The 19,640-nt window shown below is 46.5% G+C and overlaps 1 protein-coding gene across 1 annotated transcript in view; it reads right to left on the minus strand.

Annotated features, from left to right (window-relative positions):
- LOC138487302 (NXPE family member 1-like) overlaps window positions 1-18,711 on the minus strand; it is a 150,365-nt gene extending 131,654 nt beyond the window's left edge. The window contains exons 1-2 of the mRNA XM_069613911.1: window positions 18,074-18,711; window positions 7,736-7,797 (exon numbers count right to left, since the gene is read on the minus strand). Coding sequence (XP_069470012.1) covers window positions 7,736-7,797; window positions 18,074-18,711 — 700 coding nt within the window. The remainder of the gene's footprint in view (window positions 1-7,735; window positions 7,798-18,073) is intronic.
- Window positions 18,712-19,640: the final 929 nt, after the last annotated feature.

Consider the following 19,640-nt stretch of genomic DNA (forward strand, 5'->3'; position numbering starts at 1 on the left):
TCTACTGTGTTCAGCAGGTTTACTTTTCAGTGGTTTGACTTTTAGTATGTTGCCCAGTTTCTGTCAATTTGTGGGACTTCAATTCCTTGCTACAACGCAGTACTAAAAATATCAAAGAGAATTCTTATTCCCTGCTATTAGTCAAGCCTGGAAAATTGAACAAATGACAATTGAAAGGACATTCTCTGGCAAACGGTTCTGGCTAGCTGGCGATGGACAGTGATGCAGCCCCAGATTTTCAGCAAAGTACTGTACATACCACTTTCAGGACATGGAAACTAAAAAAATGTGAGTTCGGAGGTCGTGCAGGTGTCCCAAAGTCAATCCTCAGTGGCCATGGAGAAACTTGGTTTCATAAAATCCCTCGAACATCTTCAATCAATGGGAATGCAAATAGATCTCATAGCCACTGACAGACATGTTTCAATAGCAGAGGTCATGCGAGAGCAGTTTCCAAAAATTTGCCAGCAATTTGACGTATGGCATGTTGCCAAATCATTCAATAAAAAAATCACAGCTGCTGGTTAAAAAAAAGGATTCTGAAAATATTTTACAGTGGTCCCAGTCTTTCAGCAACCATCTTTGGTTGAGCTCCAAAACTTGTGATGGGTCTGTGGAAATTCTACTGGACAAATGACGCTCATTGAAGCACCACAGTTCCAACGTCCACACATGGACAGAAAACCAACATTTTCACCAATGTGCACATGCACCTTTATCAGAAGAACAGGAACGCAAGAAGAAGTGGTTGGTTTCATATTCACCTCCACACAAAGCTCTTGAGAAGATCGTATTTGATAAAACTCTTTCAAGAGACCTGAAGGGACTCACAGAGTTCTGTCACACCAGAGATTTGGAGGTGTTCCACAACATTTGCCTAAAGTACAGGCCCAAGAGGATGCATTTCGGCATAGACGGTATGCAATATCGAACATTACTAGCCGTATTAGTGCATAATGAGAATGTGGGCAGAGAACAATCGAGAACTGCAGGAAACTTTGGAATGCTTTGTTGCACAATGACCTTTTCCAAACGAAGCAAAAAAAGGGTGGCCAAGCCGATATACCGGGAAATGGAATTCGATTTTGTGAAAGATCTCACTTTGACTGTGTTGGCCATGCATACTGATGGAATCGGTCCTGATTTTGTTCCTAGGGCACATACATTGCCACAAAACATTGCAAGCGAGCCCTGTCCACCAAAAGCGGACCTGATTGAACATTTGACTTCCCGGTATAAAGGATTAGCAGCAGTGTGTATGTTCCACAATGTCTGTACATTGTGCATGACCAAGGGAAATCTATTTAACTTGAATTTCAAAGCTATTAAAGGTACTAACAAGTATTAAGCGTCCAAATTGTCTTTTCAAATGTATCCTCTTTGTCATCTATATGGTAGGTGAATTGGAGCTGGTGCGGTGGTAGGGTCTGGTGGCCAGATGTGTCCAAAGGGAATAGGGGGCATGGGTTCAGGGGGCCACGGCCTGGCAGGGAGGTGGTGGAGACGGCATGAGTCGGTCAACAGAGATGGATGGGGCACTAACGCTGGGGCAGGCCTTGGTCTCACATTCTTGGATGAGCACATTTTGTCAGAGCTCGATACTCGCTACTTGCAAAAAGGAATAGCTGCATTTCCGTGAGAACAGGCGACGCGCTGAACTGACAGTGGACAAAGATGGTGGGGGCTGGCTGTGCGCGGCGCTGGAAGAAGGAGGGTGAATATTTCGCAAGATGGGCAGAGGGCCTAGAAAAAGTTGGTGTTTGGAAGGACACAAAATGGAGTTCAAAGTATACAAATTAGCACAGCGTTAATACACTTATATGAAACATTTGTATTTGTATTTATTCGGTTTCATATAGCGCTTTACGCTCAAGTGCTTTACAAAAGGGCAACAAGAATTACAACGAGCAATACATAACAACATTTGAATCAAGTACCAGAGAACAGTTTAAGGAACAATTTACATATGTGATGTGGTTAAGCATGAAAGGAGAAGAACCACAGTCAGAGAAGCTGTATGATGTGTGGAAAAGATCAAGGTGAGGGAGGAAGTAAATATGTTAGGGAGCTGAATGGAAAAGATAGGATTTTAGAGAAGTGCGGAAGGCAGAATAGGAAGAAATAGAGCAAATGGGGAGAGAGAGGCAGTTCCAGTGGAAGGGAGCAAGGAGTTGGAGTTGAAAGGAGCGGAAGCGGGATTGGGCACAGGGTGGAGGGGGAAGAATGAGTAGGAAGAGATCAGCAGAGCGGAGTGGGTTTAGAAGGAGCATAGAAAGTGAGGAGGGAGGAGAGGTAAGGTGGAGCAAGACCATAGAGGGATTTAAAGACAAGACAGAGGAAATTGGATTTGAGCTGGGAATGAAAGGGGAGCCAGTCTAGTGAAGAGAGGGAAGAGGAGATGGAATCATGAGGTGAGAGGAGGCAGATAGAGTGGATGAAAGAGTGGTAGACAGATTTTAGGGAGTTAAAGTGAGAGGAGGGGAGTCTGAAGAAGAGAGTGGAGCAATAGAAGAGTCTGGCGAAGATGAGGGAGGTGATTAAAAGCTTAGTTGCATGGAAAGTTAGGAAGGGTCAAATTTTATGGATGTTGTAAAGGTGAAAGTGTAAGGATCTGGCAGTAAGAGAAATGTGGTGAGAGAGAGAGAGAGATTAGGGTCGATGTGAAGACCAAGGTTACGGACATGGGGTCAAAGGGGGAGTTAGGAAGGGGAAAAGAGAATGAAAGGAGGAGGAGAGGGAGGAGGAAGAGTATTGGCAGTGAAGAATAGGACTTCAGTCTTGTCCATATTTAGGGTAAGGAAGTGAGAGTGCATCCAAGATTTAATAGCGGAAAGGCAAGAGGACAGCTTAAGATGGATGTCAGGGGTGAAGGAGGAGAAGGAGAGGAAAAGCTGGGTATCGTCTGCATAGAAATGGTGTGAGACACCAAAGGAGGAGATGATAGGGGCTAAGAAGGGAGTGTAGAGAGAGAAAAGAAAGGGGCCAAGGACAGAACCTTGGGGGACTCTGTGGTTGAGAGGCAAGGTGGGGGAGGTGCAGCCACCCCAGGAAACTGCAAAGGTGCGGTTAGAAAGATAGGAGGAGAACCAGTTGAGGACAGATTTTGAATGCCACATTGGACGGCAGGGCTAATCGCTCCCATGGAGTGAAGGTCACTCACTGCGTTTGATGTTGCTTGTGGGCTGTTCACACTGAGGCTTCCTATACGGTATGTTTTTGATTTGTAGCTTTCATTCACAAAAACGAAACTTAGCATAAGCTCTCCTAAGAAGGCTCAATTGTTTTTCGTCTTTGGAAGAAAGGGAGGATTCACTATGGATTGAGGGACAGGAGGTGTCTAATACCTGCAAACATGATAAGGTTCAGCATTTTAAAACTGGACAAAGGAACATGTAATTTCATTTCATGAAAACCGTTGAACTGAGCGGACACTCTGCGTTACGCCAAGAGAATGGAAATACCAAATATGATGTAAGTGTTACTGAAGTTGGGGCATATTGGTTGGGGCATATTGTGACGACACGCAAACACAACCTGTAAGTATTTGTCTTTGTCCCGGGCACATGGGCAGTCCAGCAATGAAATGCACTCAAGGTATGGCATAGCTCTCAACATTTCATGGCCCCTGGGTGGGTGGAAACACCCGATTTTGTATTTGGCAGGTGAACGCCCATTGGTTCCTATGGGCATGTAGGGAGATTGGCGGGTGAGAGAGCTGCCAAAGTGGCGGTGACACCCGCCAAAAGTGTGTGAGTTGAGAGGTATGCGTATGAGTTCCCCCAGGTTCCACCATCGCCAAGTTCATTGTAAATATTCCTTTATAATGCCGTCTACGTGTTGTTCGAATTCTTCCATCAGCTTCCGCATCCGCATCCCATTGCAAGATAAACATACTCCACAGCACTAACCTCTCAAGCACATCGTAAACTCCAACTTTCCATGATGTTTTCTCTGTGTTTCCATTGTTTCTGGTTAGTGTTCATTATTACGTTTCACCTGGTGCTGTATTAAAGGGTACATGGATACATTTGAATAAGGAACGGCTACTGAAATATATTTCTGTTATGTTTTCTACACAGCTACATACTCCCTTTCTGCCAATGTTATCGTTTCCAGATACCCAGTGATGGGTTCTTCAACAGGCAGTGGCAGATAAACCTAAATGGCTGGATCGCAATTACTCTTTTGTGGGACGATCGCCCAGGACCGATATGCACTTTGGCGGTACCAGAAACTAGGTGCAACCTGACATCATTTATGGTGGTCTAGCAAGCAGCTGATGCAGAAGCCTTGCGATTCAAGGTGCGTCCAATGCGCTTCTTCAACCTAAAGGAACTCTGTGTGCCTCATGATAAAGATTTGATGTTCGAACAGAACAAACTAAAACATTTGGTTGAAAATGGAAATTGGCAGATGTTCTTGGAGCATTAAATGTGAAATAAAAGCACATTATAAATTGCACAGTATTGGTGTTTCCTTTAAAAATAGTGTTTTCTGTTCCGATTTGGGACGCGCTGTGCTGTGAGAGGATGTGTGTGTTGATATTCCAGGTTCTGCGTAAAGTAACGTAAAGATTTAGGTGATGGCTGGGCGTGTTTGGCTACGCTACACGCTAACTCCATGAAAATAGGTGGAGAACATCGCTAGGAATAGTGATGTCAGCTTCGGAGGCGTGGGATATTATTTAGTGCTGCCAGGACAGTTCACCTTAGGGCGATGCAGCAACGGATAAGATTAGCACAAGATGGCCGCGCCCGCTGCCTGATTTCGCATGTGTAAAAGTGAGGAAAACTAAGGTAACGTGCATAGGATTTTTTTTTTTATCGATTAACGTATGCTTATAACGACTTGCCTGATCGATAGCTCGGAGCTGGAGGTATATCTGCCATCCTACCAGCAAAAAACGTATCAGTAAATCCCCCCCTGGAGTCCTATGGAATGGCGATTTACCTGAGTTTCCGCCACTTGGAAAAAGTAATTCTGGCAGACTGAGTGGCGGAAACGGTATTACAGAGTAATAATGGCGGGATACTGGCAAACGTATAATGAGGCCCATAGTGTGCTATGAGACCATGACAATGAGAGACGATTGCTTTACAAAAGCTGCAAAGTATAACATATCATAACATAACTTCTAGTTCTGCACTGACTCCCAATGAGCAAATAATTAGACCTAAGACTATGTGTAGGTCATGCCAAGCCTCTTGGTGAAACAGGACTTAATTACTGATCTATCTGGCCAACTGAAGCCATATACCGCTTCAAAGATACTCTGATTGACAAGAAGAAAAAAGATCTGACAAGCAAATGCTAAAATGCAGAAAGAGGGGCCAAGATGTTATCTCTCTGGAGCTCTCGGCTCTGGAACAATATTTCCCCACAACTGAAACAAGAAGGCTTCTTTGAGAGCACATTTTGTAGTGTCACAAGGTAGACCAGCCAAGAAACCTAAGCTGCTGCATTGAAATCAGTACAATATCCTGACACTATATAGATATTACAAAATCCACTTTTAGACTCTGTGGGAGGAAAACACAATAGTGACGCTGCTTTCTAATTCCCACCATAAAGCTGCCTGTACCTAACTTTGAAAACATATTGCATTCAACAGTTACATGTCAAAACGAGTCTTCATAACGCTGTGCAGGAGTGAACAACTTGGAAGCCTGCGGCTATCCTTTTTGGAAGCAGTGTCCCATTGTGTCCCTCCTCAGTGGGTTCCTGTATGCAACCAAGCATTCCTCTGCAATCACTAGGCCCGGGCAGGGTCGGACTGGGGCATAAAATTGTCTCTGACACCAATGGAAAAGTGGCCCTACGTTGCAAATGGCAATTGATTCCGTTTGTGACAGACTGAATAGTACCCAAGGGGGAGTTTTTTGATCAAATGTGATGCAAATTCTGCAATTTAAATAATATTTGCTCAGCATCGATGGTCAAAACTACTAGCCACATTGTGAAGTAACTCATCAAACTGGCCCACATTCGCCACAGAAGTGGACCACTTGAACCAAAAAAACTCCCACACTAGCATTTGCATTTTTGATTTAAGCATTGCCCTATTGCCCTATAGGCCAGTCTGAGCCTGGGGTCTCCATCTTCACTCCCCGAGAGCAACACTCACACCAGCTTTTCAGGGCAATTGTTGGCTATGCAAATAACTGCATTTTAAGTTAAGTTTTCAAATGTAGGGGGATACGGCAGGGGTGCTGGAAGGTGATACCGTTTTAGTAATGGAGACAGCGACATGGGATCTTGGGAGGGCAGTTCCTAGCCTATGGAGCAATGGTTAATCGCTTGGCAAGAATATGGGCGGACATCCCGGAGGAACCCGGTACAAATCCATTAATGCAAGTGCTGCTGACGCAGGGGGAGGGGAGTGCCAGGATTTCTCCAATCTATCAGACAATAGCTGATTCCCATGGAGGAGCTTGCAGTTAAGGCCAAGTGGGAAAGAGACGCAGGAGAGCAGATCTCGGAAGCAGATAGGGGGATAATGTGGGAACAGACCCTAAAAACTTAGAAAAATGCCAGAATTCAATTGATATAGTTCAATCTCCTGCATAGGGTATATGTAACCCCTTGTGATTGTCCGAGATGTGGGACTGGGCTGACAGGGATCTGGCACATGACATGGGGATGCTCAGTGATTGTGGACTTCTGGCAAATCGTAGTATCAAACATTTATGGATTACTGTGTTCTAATTTTGAATGCGTCCCAAGAGTATGTTCATGGGGATTATTGCCAGGCGGGAAACGCCATAAAATGCGGAAGCGACCAGCCCAATCAATGCATGTTAGTGCTGGCCAAAAGAAGGGTGGCCATGGCATGGAAGAAACCCCAGGGTCCGTCTTTGATGCAGTGGATGGAAGATATCCGTAGGTGGGGGATGGCAGAGCTAGATATCCTGCAACGGACCCGGGATCCGATGTTGGAAGATGGGGTGGTGGTGGACTGGAGCCAACTGTTAAATGAATTGCACTCCTAGGCAGACCTGAAGCCCCCCTGAGTGCGGGACAGGGTGCTTTTTGGACTGGAGGGAGAGGGGAGGTGTTTAATGGAAGAGATAAAAGAGACACATGGGCGGACAAGTGGGCTGAATGGAAAAGTAATGGAACCGGGACGTTGGATATACATGGTTGTGCTCCAGCTGGGCTCTTGTGCCCTTGAACTCATGGCAATGTTCTGTAACCGTCAACCTTACACTGTGTTTTTGTGTGTGTGGAAGAAGATGGGGGAGGGAGGTGGTGGGAAGAGAGGAAAGGTGAAAAGAGGGATGTTCTTAAAAGAAAGGAAAAGTAGTGAAACAGGGACTTATATGTTTTGTTGACTACATTATGTTACTTCATTGCTCAGATCAACACTGGGCTTGTTTGCTCCATGTTTCAAAAACAAATCTTAATGAAGAGATTCAGTAAAAAAAGTTTTCAAATGTATTTTATGTAATATTATAAAAACATGACATTCATTTGGCTTTCAAAGGCTGGACTTGGAGGCACCAGGAGGAGGCGGTGTGTCCTCATTTTTGGTATTTGTCAATATGAGCGATGCTCCCTTTTCCATGTGAGCTTGGTCATGTAGCAACTGTGTGTTGTGCAACAAACTTAAAATGGGCTTTTCCTTATCCGCAGGCCTTGGGCGGTGAAGAGGTTGCTCTTTTTTAATGCATTGCTGTTCCTGCTCTGCCAGGTACTGCTTTAAGCCACACCCACACCAATCCAAAACAAAACTTACTGTTACACTGAGAGACTTGAATAATTTCAAACTGTTTTTTTATTTCTGCACCAATGGAGGACCTTCAAAACAACAAACAAAAAGAGAAAAACTGTAAATGCTTACTCAATGTAAAGAGACAACCAATAATTACAAAAAAGAAAAGCAAATATAAACCAATAGACTATGTGATATTGTCTCCATAATATTGTAGGTGGCACCTAAGCCAATTGTTGGATGGTTTTGGCGTTGGTCAAGCCCGCATGCTGCAATTAAAGGGAGAACCACTGGAGAATGTTAAAGATATTCCTGTGGCCCTTATGCCTTTCTGGTGGAGCCCTGGTAAAATACTGAAAGAGCGCTTCAAAAAGGTGAAGGAGAGGTTTGTCAACCACATGCATACTCTCATGTTGATATTCTGGCATACAGGATTCTGGCCAAGTGCTATTTAGGTGAGCAACTGGATTATGAGTTTATTCCCTGGAACCAAGACCCAAAACTATGCAGAAAAACTTCTTTTACAGTAGGGGTCCCACATTAGCTGACAAAGTGGAAAGGAAACTTTAAGGAGTTGTGTTTGCCAATACGAGCGGGCAACACAGGAAACCGTAGAACATGTATTCCCCCTCAATGTAGGAGCCTCAGATAGGCTGTCTTTAAGGAGATCTGGGGTGAGGATACCTTGGGCTGCAGGAGCCCTAATAATGCAAACACTTGTCCCAATGTTGACTGCTCAGGGAATAGATTTCTATCGCAGGAATGTAAAAGTAGAGCCAAGTGCTTTACGGCATGGGGAGGAGGAAAACAATGAGCACAGATTCTAGTACAAAATGGATAATTTTTCATTTTGGCTGGAAGATGGTAAAGCCATCTGCTGCCAAAATAATCCTGCAGTTTCAGCTCTCTGGAACTGTAAAGATGCAGCATTTTAGCCTGCCATTTCTCTGGAGGATAGCTCAGGGGCAACGTGCTCAAAGCGACACCGAGCAACACAGGTTCGATCCCCGGGTCCGCGCTTAGGAACCTCTCGGTATTAAGTGCGTTATAAATAACCTATCATATCATGTCATTTCTTTCCTGTTCTAGCATTGCCTGACATAGGAATGGCAGCACCAGGAACAACCTGATTGGATTAATACTTAACATTCCTTCCCAGCATAATCTTTGAAGGTCTCCAGAAGATTTCTCTATTCGCTTCCTGACATCAAGCAGAAAGAAGAGAACCAGGACAGAGCAGTGATTAAATAAACCAGGTGCAACAGAGGGCACACTACTCCTATATTCAGAACAATTCCAAACATTTACAAAAGCAAAGCAGACAGCCTGCCTAATAGTTTCCTAATAGAGTTTCCCTATATGTTTGTTTCAAAAGGTAGTGGGGTTTTCAAATTGTGTACATTATTCAAATTGTGTTCAGCCTCGGGGATCACCATTTATTTTAATGTTTGGATTAGGACAAGCTTTTCAAAATGTGTTTGATTAATCAGTGTCAGGGCTCTCAATAAGAGCCATCTTCAATACTGCTTTGTTCCTTGCGTTGTGTATAATTTACCGTTTTCCATTAAAAATGCAAGACACAGAAGTCTCAGAATGCAAAGAAAAAATCAGAACTGGATGGACCACAGTTGCCTGTCATTCGTCCAATTGAGAGCAATGTAGTGTAGATCAAACAGAGTGCATCATGAAACTCTGTTCAGCATTAGGGGAAATCAAATGGTGTTAATGCTTTTGGTGGTTGCTTTTAGGTTCAATGTAGATGTGTATGTTATTTTATGATATTTTTTATTATCTCTGTTTTTGTATTTTTTTTTAAAATGTGAATAAACTATGACTGCCATTAGGGAAACTCAATTCAAGTAAAAAACATGGGGTTCCTATAATGTAAAATATATTCTGAAAATGCATTTATGTTTCATTTACATTATTTCTGGGGTGGCGCTAGAGAGGCCCACCAGGAACGGTGGACACCTCATGAGCTCCGTGAGCCGGCTCACATAAATCTTGAATTACAGTTGCTCTCAGGCGGATTGTTCATTGCAGAAGGTGCCTGCAGGGATCTCTGGGTGCAGGGAGCCAAGTGGCGCTCATCGGCCTGCGGAGTGACGCCCCCAGGCACAGGTTGGGCCCATTCAGCGGGCTGCTGGAGTGGGCTGAGGCTAAATTTACAGCGGCTACCTGGCTCACAACTGCTGGCACCGGGAGAGTGGCGATCTCCTGGGCTGCCATGTTTTCCGGCTGAGGGTGGACGCTGACGGCCCGGAACTCAGCCAGGCTGCTCAGTGCTTGGAGGTATGATATGATATGATATGGCATTTATAATGCGCCTATACACAAGGTGCGGCCTGGGTGCTGCGGGGTGCCCATTGAGGAGGATCCAAGAGCCAGGGTGACCAGGACTAGAGGGGGTGGCAGCTGGATTGTGTGTCCGACACGCTTGGCGGGCGGCGAGGGGTCGGCCTCCAGGATTGCTGGACTCCGCTGGGCCGGCGGAGGGCTGCAGCCTGGTGGAGACAGGTCTCATGTTCATCAGGCTGGTGGAGCATGGGTCGGGTGGGTTTGAGACCCTTGAGTTGCTTGCCGGGTGGCGGCCAGCTGCGCAGCAAGGACCTGTTGGTGGCAGGCAGTGGCAGTTCAGAGCCCGCCTGCTGATAAATTGACCTGACAGTGAGTGGATTATCCGTGGCTGGAGCCTCCTTAATAGCTGGCCTTGGTGACTGCCCCTCCCCCTGGTGTGGCAGCCCCTCCTGGGCTATCGCGTGCAACTGGCAGGTCCCCCGATGCATAGCAGTGCCACGCTGCTGGTGGGTGGCGGGTTGCTGGCTGCCTACTCCTACATCCTGTGATTGGCAGAGCCTGGACCGGGGTCTCGTGGTCACATACTTGCTCGCATTGGCAACCTGCTCCATCAGTGTGGCAGCCCACCTGGGCCACAAAAAATACAAGACCTACGTCGTCTGTGGCTGTTGGATGTTGTCAGCCTAGCGGGTGGTGCAGCCAGGACTCCCAGCTATCTTCTTCTTGTGGTCTTTGTCCAGTCGGGGCTTGAGGCTGTTCGGCCCGATTCTGCGCCTTGCACGTGGTGGTCGTGGTGCAGAGCTTTTGGAAACTGTGGGGTGTCCATCTGGGGCTGCAGCTGTCCACCTCCCTCTGCTTGCCTCATATTCCCCCGGCTTTGCTCCCCTTCTCCATGTGGTGCTTGTGGTGTCTGATGCCCATGTTCCCCGAGCCCCACAATGGTGAAGATATGATATGATATGGCATTTATAACGCGCCTATACACAAGTGTTTCAAGGCACGAGACCAGCAAACTCTCGAAGAAACGTACATTTGAGGAGGTTCATCCTCCAGGACGCCCCGTGCCTTATCTCAGCAAGGGGATCCGGGGCCAATGGAGGCTGTTCCTGAGGTAGCGGCCAAGGAGCCGGAAGTGGACATCAGACCGATGCTCTTGGATCTCAAGGCCGGTATTGGAGGGCTGCACTCCAAGTTGGACTCGCTCTCATCAAAGGTGGATATGCTACAACACCGACTGGACAAGCATGGTGATCGACTGGATGAGGTAGTTCAGAGTGTCTGGGATCCAGGACAGCTCTGTGATGCTCCCAGCCAAGGTATCTGCACTAGAGGTGCAGTTTAAGTCGGTCGCCGCCAAGAACGAAGAACTGGAGGGTCGGGAGGCAGAAATAACATCCGGATATGACTGACATGGGTCTGCCTGCGTCGCTGTACACTGGTCACTGTTTGGCGGAGGTGGTTGTTATCCATTAGCCTGGACCGCCCTGGGGTTCAGCCTGCGCCTCTTGTCTATCCTGTGGTGGTTTGGGCCAGCTCATAGTAGCCTGGGCACTAACGCCTTGAGTGCAGCACTAGTTCAATGTTAGCTGGTTGGGATGGAAGGGGTGGTGCATTTCGGGTGGATTGGGGTTGCTCCCGGGGAGTGGGGGAGTGCTGCTGGGGTGTTGTTTTTGAACTCTGAGTTTTCTCATACAGTGATTCACTGGCATAATGTTTTTGGCATTTTTCTGAAATGTCTGGCTGTGGGGCGATGTCTACAGATTCCAATACCTAGGGTGGGTGGCCTTTAAGGTAGCCACATGGGACATTAGGGGGCAGGGGGAATCAGCCCTCTAAGGTCAGGACAATAGTTCAGTATCTGCATAGACACAAGGTGGATGTGACGTTCATCCAGAAGACTCATCTTACTGCTTCCTCTCACTTGGGTTGCCATAGGGATTATTCCTTGTTCTCATTTTATGAGAGGGGTGTGGCGATTCTGATCAATAAGGCTGTGAAATTCCAGCTAATCTCGGTGGCGAGGGATGATGAGGGGAGGGCCTGCGGAGTCCTGGTTAACACCCATGGGCCTAACGATAATTACATGTAACCTGCCCCACACAATGGTAATATCTTGACACCCAGCTAGCTGCACCATCACCCAATCAAAGGAATTGGCACTATCCGTGTTAGGCCCATGGTTGTTAACCAGCGACACTCTCACCCCCTCCGGGACCCCGCAGACCAACAAGGCCCTCCCTCGTCATCCCTCGCCACCGAGATTTGCCAGAATTTCACGGTTACATGGAATTATAACTAATGAAATAATAACGAATTCCAAAATAACGAATTCATTTTTTCGTTGTTTTTTGGGGGTGAGGGGGTTCCCCACCGAAACCCACACCTTTTTAAAAATAATACTTTTCCCCGCCGCCAAAACCACTATTCCTCTCACATCCCCATTTTTCAAAATTATTTATTTTGGAATTAGTTGTTTTGGATTCGATATAATCACTGCATACCTGTGGGGCTGGGACCTGAATACGGTGCTGCATCGGGATGGTGAAAAATCTGGGATTAACAAGGGTCGCCAATCCAAGTCGAGTAGGAAAATAATGGCTATTTGTGCTACCTATAATCTCGTGGAAGTATGGAGGATGCAGCACTGGGATGTCCGTGATTATACCTTTCATTCCAGGGTACATGGCTCTAGTTGAATGCTCTACTACCGGTTGGTGTCCCGCGGTGGTGGGGTTTCTCTGGGTGATAGATCCTTCCCCTGACTCTCTCTGGCCACTCGCCGGTCGTTTTAGAGTGCCTGATTGCTGAGGGACGTGGGGGTGGGGGCACCTACCACTTTAAGCCTGATGCACTGACGGATACAGTTTTCCACCAGGAACTTCATGATGAGATTGGGCCTCATTACGACTTTGGAGGTAGCCATGGCACTATTGGTGCCATGGCTGCCTCCAAAATCGGGTCCGGGTTCCCTGAATGGGGAATTACCGGGCCATTCCGAGTTTGGAGGCCCGGACCTTACCCATTCCCATTTGAGCCCCTATAGGGCTCAATGCGAATGGGTGCGGGAGCTAACAACGGAACGATTACGACCGGCCCGTTGTTAGCTCCCTGGTCCCCTCGCGGGACCCGCGAGGGACGTCTGGTAAAACCAGACGTCCACATCGGGTCCTGCGAGGGAACTTCGTAATATTGCGGAATGGGTTTAACGGCGCCGCCACCATTAGCAGCGCCCATTAACCCATTCCGCAATAGTTGTAATGAGGCCCATTGTGTCATATTTTACACACAACGACAGCTCCGTCTCATCGCAGGGGGTGCTCCGGGACTGCTTTAAATGTTATATTGGGTGTGTTTGCATGGCCAAAGAAAATGGGATTCCCCGATTCATAAGGGGAGAACTAGCAGCTAGCGAGGTGTGTTTGAAGGGCCTGGATGGAGAATATGAGTCTCTGGCAGATCCCAAAATGTTGTCTGTGTTGCAGCAGGAACTGGATGGGTTCCAGGCGAATGCTGCCAGGAAACTAAAAATCCTTGGTCAGGGACTACTCCGGATGGCAATATGGCAAAGAGCAAAAGCCTGCACCCTCCTAGCCTGGTTGCTGGCAGCGGACAGGAGACCTTTGCATATTGAGTTAATCCGGTTTCCCCAGAGGACTCCTCTCTATGTTGAAATATGTATTGCAGCGACATTCTGTGAGTGTTATAGTGACCTTTACACCGCCTGTTATACACAGGGCATGGAGAGTTGGCAGCATTATTTGGATGACATAGAACTGTATTGGGTGGACTTCCCACTATGGGAGGCTCTGAACCGTGAGGTATCAGTAGAGGAGATTTTGGCGGCTATGAAAGCGCTCCCGGTTCTAAGTCCCCTGGTCCTGACGGACTCTCTGGGGAGTTCTACAAGGTTTATTTATTTATTTATTTATTTATTTATTTATTTATTTATAGTTTGCTTGTTAGGCACTTATACAATAAGATATACTGTTTCAAAGCACCCACAGTGCAGGGAGGGAGGGAGTGAGGGAAAAACATAACAACATTACAACTCAATATTTAAGAGCAGAGGGGGAAGAAGGAGGAGGACCCGATTCAGCAACTGTGAGATTAGCAGAGGAGGAAAGTAGGGAAGGAGGAGGAAAAGAGGAAAGTCTTAAGGAGCTTCTGGAATTTCCGAAGATCCTGCTCAAGGAGCAGGGAGAGGCTGTTCCAATGGAGGGAACCCGCAGAGAAAAGTGAGCGACCCCCTGCCCTCTGCTTAGCAAAACGCTTTACACACAGAGAGTTGGTGCGAGAGGAGCAAAGTGGTTTAGAGGGAGAGTATTTAGTGAGATAAAGTTGAAGATAGTGTTGTCCCCGGGCACAGACTGCCTTGAGGATGATGCAGAGGGATTTAAATTGAATCCATCATGCTCATATGCTGTTGTGGGTGTACGCTGAGTCCCTCATGCTGGGGCCTCTACCTCCTTCGCTACGTGAGGCCAATATTATTTAATTGCATCAAAAGGGGAAGCCGCCCGAGGAGTGTGCCTCCTACCAGCCAATATCCTTAATTAATGTGAATAATAAGATCTTTGCTAAGGTGCTGGCCAACCCACTCCTTCCTATGATGCCTGGGTTGGTACTGGCAGACCAGTCGGGGGTTTATACCCGCCAGAAACACGTCATAAGGCCTATGCCATCTTTTGGGTCTATTAGCTGCACTGGCACCGGAGTCACAGGAGGTTGCAGTGCTATTGGGTGCCAAAAATACATTTGACTCTGTCGAAAGGCCTTATTTGTTCGCCGTCTTGCAGAAACTCGGCTTGGGGGCTTGTTTTGCTTCCCTTGTGTCACTTCTGTATGCCGGCCCGACTGCAACGATAGTGGTGGGGCGCGATCGGTCTAAGACCATCCATATGGGACGCAGGAGGGGGCAGGGTTGTTCATTGTCGCTGTCCTTTTTGCTCTTGCAATGAAGCCCTTGGTGGTCACCCTGCAGCAGAGGCACATGCAGATGGGTGTATAGTTGGGTCCACACAGACTGAATTTTCTTCATATGCTGATGATGTGGCTTTATTTATTAAAGATCCCACTCATAATTTGTCCCCTGTGATGCTCCAGGTAGTCAAGTTTGGGGAGTTTTGACGGCTGCGGGTTAATCAGAGCAAATCAGTGGTCTTCACACTCACTGATGGGACATTGGCATTTGAAGATGGTTTTGGGTTCAAATGGGACACAGCAGGGATTCAGCATTTGGGGGTGGAGATCTTACGGGACCAGTCCAACCTGTTCTGAGATAATTATGGAAGAGCTATGGGATCTCTCCAGGACCTAGTGGAGAGATGATGCGCTCTTCATTTTACCTTGTTGAGCCACATCTTTATTGTCAAAATGATTATCCTGCCAAAATTCCTCCATCTATTCCTTAACATTCCCTTGCTTCTTTCCTCTGGCTTTCTCCATTCACGGGGAATCATCCTAGACTTAATCTGGGCTGGGAAACAGGCCAGGGTAGCCTGTGCTATGTCCTGCCGGACTTGGAGCACTACTATTGGGCGGCACAGACACATTACCTGGCGCATTGGTATTCCAACCACTTCATCTGGCCTCATGTCCAGATGGAAAGGGCGCTGGTCGCCCCTAACCTCCTGCGCTCAGTGATCCTTGGGGCTTCTGAGGTGGCTACCGGATCACTGCACATAGTGAAAGTTACCTGTGCGGTATGGTAGAAGGTGGCAGTCAAGCTGCGCATCGACACTTTATATTCACTACTGCTTCCATTAAATATGTTGTCGGCATGGCGATCACAGGGGAGTGGGCATATTTACAGTTGGTGGAAAAACTGCATATTACAACTGTTAGTGATGTTTTTGTGGATGGTACGTTTCTCTTGCTTAAACAGGCAAAGGATAGGGGTAGGTCCAACTTGCTGGACATCTTGTACTTTCGGGTGCAGAATGTCTTTAAGGCTGCGCTCCCTTCGTTTTCATCAACAGCCCCCTACGTGAGCAATGCTGCATGGGCTGATACAGTCGCAGGGGGAGGAGCGTCTGGTCTCATGACTATACAACAGCTTGATGGTCGACATCCCCTGAAGGGGACAAGCCTAAGTTGTGGTTGGAGAAAGATCTTGGCAAGGAGATCACAAGTGACGACTGGCAATATGTGTTGAGACAAACCTAAAAGGTGTCCTTGAATTCCAAATTTAATTTGATCCATTGTAACTTCTTACACCAGGTTTATCATACCCTGGCAAAACTTCACAGACACTTCCCATCCACCCTGAACTTGTGTGCCAGGTGTGAATTCAGGCATGGGAGTGTCTGCATATCTCACGGTATGGGAGGGACGTGCTGGCCAGGATCTCACGTATTATTCGAGAACAGCCTGATCACGATGTACAAGGAACTTACCATGAGCAGTCCAACGCCTGTCGGGCAGTTTGCTCAGGTTAAAATATGCTGGTTCATTGTTTTCGTATTAAAAAGAGAAAATGGAATGTAAATATTTTCTAATGATCACACACATTTTTTTGCATTGTTTCCTAATTGAGCCAATTCACCTCAAAGTTTGGCATTTTTGGCATGACACTTCTTGACTTTATTTTCACAGTTCCCAAGACACGGGGGAATGGCTACCTTCCCCTGGCCTTTCTTAGCTTTCTCTGGTCGATGTGGGTCCCAGATCCAAATCTCAGTTCATTTAGTGATTTGCTTTGGCAGACCTGGTCCACTACCTACCCGGTGCTGCCACGAAGAGAATGACTACTGGTGCTCTCCTTCTCAAGTTGTGGATCCCAGACCCTATTTTCATCTCTATATTTTATTCCTCGTAGACCTGGTTTACTCTCCTGCCAACTACTACTGTGTAGAGTATTCCTCTGTGTCATATATAGGTTTGAGACCCTTGGTTTGAGGTTTCTCTTGTCTCCTCTTCCTACCTCGACAGCCCATGTACATTCTGGGTCTCTGTTGTTCCTCATTGGGCGGTCTCAGGCACTTCTGATGTCCTCATTAGCTTCTCATGCTTTCCTGCTGTTTCCACAGCACCTCCGGCGGCTTTGTAGCATTTCAGTCTGGACAGGCTGCGCGTCTCTCCACGACCACATCATTCGGCTGCTTGCAGCATCAGAACCCCCATTTCCCTAGCTTTCCAGTCGGCCTGTGCACGACGGACCAGGTAGGGATGCCTCAGTTCCCCTTCTTACGTCCCGGGCAGCAACCTCTCCTTCTTGCTTCCCAGACAAAAACCTCTTCTTCTCTCCACTCTGGATGTCCTCCCAGCTTGCGGTTCCTTCTGGGAGGCTATGACGACAAAGTAAGTCCTTTCTCAGTCTTTGTTTTGAACGGTCGATGGCGTCTTGAACACTCATTAAGTTCCAATAGAGATTCTTTATGGCTCTGCACCTCCTCCTTGTCTCAGTACCTCTTACTGAAGTCATAGTCAAGTCATCCCTATTCTTCCTTGTCTCAGTGACTGATGTCTCATGAACCTTGCAGATAGGAGGTGTGTAGCATTGGGCAAGGGGGTGAAAAGGAGTTGGGCGGAGGTCTGGAATACCAAGTTCTACTGAAATGTCCTTGCTGATTCCCAGAGGTAGATGTTCTCCCCATGAGATCCTCCTGCTTGGTACCACCCCCAGGGGGACTATCGGGCACCAGCCTCACCTCCCTGGCCTCATGGGAAGGGGATCCCCCTCGGGGAGAAGTGACGACATCTCAGGATTCGTCACACTATACAAAACCAGAAAATTGTCTGTTATGGGTCCTTTAATGTAATGATTAAGTAGAACCTTACACAAGGAATCAGAGTGCACTGTGAACCTAGAGGAGCTCAGCAATAATATGTAATGACTGCTGAACTACGGGATACATTTCAGGTTCCGCTGCTCTGTTTGGAGGCAGGCCCAAGATTGATTTTCACATTGGAGCCGGCAGGCGATTACCAAGGAATGTGAAGTTACCACCACCAATTACCATTGGATTCCATTGGCGCATAGCTTTTTTCCTGCAATATACTTTTTGATCTTTATTACTTTTACAGTTATATTCTGTAGTATAAGATATTAATAGATGTGTTTACCTGTGAAAGAGCTCCTTTTCCAAATCACTCAGATGTGTATTTTGTCGGAAGCCGGCCACCAAGTCGATGAAAGCCTCACACAGCACATTTTCAGGCTTGATGCAGTAGAAAAACTCTCCATCCCGCTGGTCGAGGTACTCACACACATGTTCTGTTGTATTGATGTGAAAACCACACTCAATGTGAACATACTCTGTCAGATTTTTAAATCTTCCAGTGAATTGTATGTATTGATAGTTTTCATTCCTTGCTCTCCACAGGGCTGAAGCTCCCTCGCTAGAATGAAACAACATCAAGGATACTTTAACACTTCCCTCCCAAAAAAGAGTAAAATTGACATTGTAAGTTCTATTGTTGAAATCCTCAATTCTTCCCGAAGCCCCTGCTCTATGTTCGGGTGAGTAGATTCTGGCCCTCAAGAAGTCGCCTCCATGTTTCTTCCGATTGCCCAGATGATCGAACATGTCGAGTCGAACGATGATTTGATCCCCCATGCAGTACTCATTCTTTGGGTCTGTAATGGTGGCCAGGCAATTTCCAGGGCTCGTTGTGTGGTTGAAATGATTGAAAGTGACTTTGGTCACTTGCGCGTCTATTCGGTTGAACATCTCAAGTACTTCAAGCTCAGTCTCACTCATGCTGGGTCTGGAAGTAGAAGCTGCATGAAAATCCCTAAAATAGGAGATCTCAAAAGATTGAATTTAAATAGTGAATACTTGTGTTATTGCTCATTCTGATAAAATAACATGTAACTTTGCTAGGTTTGGTTTTAACTTGATGAATAGCACAAAATGCACCTTTGAAGCAGCCGCAAATCAATGGCAACGAGACAAAGCATGACAAATAGATACAGCAGTTGGATCAATACCTATAACAACTCATGGTAATAGTTTCACATTTTAATACATTCCTCATACTTCTCATTGCTTTAATAATAAGAGTTAATAGTACCCAACGCAATGGTGCTCAATGGTGCTCAATATATCAAGCTCAGATGAATGAATGGCTGTGTTGGACCATCAGGGACTGCTGTATGTACAACAGGCTTGACACAGGTGCCTAGGGGGGGTCAAATACTTATCACACTGAGCTATGATTTACAAACATAGATGTATATTGGTTGTTCTGTTGCTGGGACTTGAACAGCACTGTGGTACTCATCCGCATGCATCAAAATAAGAAAAAGGGTGGGTCAAAATTCCAAATCAAGGAGTTCTCATTTTTACCCGCACTTCTGGTTCTTTTTTATGTCTGAAACATGGGTACATGTTGTCTTAGATCATTAGGGGACGAATGCTTCCCTCCTATCCTGAATCTGGACTAGCAATGGTATTACATCATAAAGATTTGATGTGGTTTCATCAAACACATTTACTTTAACTACATTTTATTTCGACTACCGTTGGTTGAAAAGCAAGTTTTTTGATGGAGGGTCTACCCCCTTCCTTCCCTAGCACCAACGATACCCTACACACTGCCACCACAGACAAACATAAACATACACATACATATTGTGATGAATCTGGAGACTCTAGATCTTCTTCCCTCCTTTAAGGCTTGGGAGGTT

Source organism: Ambystoma mexicanum, chromosome 9 (genome assembly GCF_040938575.1).
Source record: "Ambystoma mexicanum isolate Mex_15411 chromosome 9, UKY_AmexF1_1, whole genome shotgun sequence".
In the NCBI taxonomy this organism is placed as follows: Eukaryota; Metazoa; Chordata; class Amphibia; order Caudata; family Ambystomatidae; genus Ambystoma; species Ambystoma mexicanum.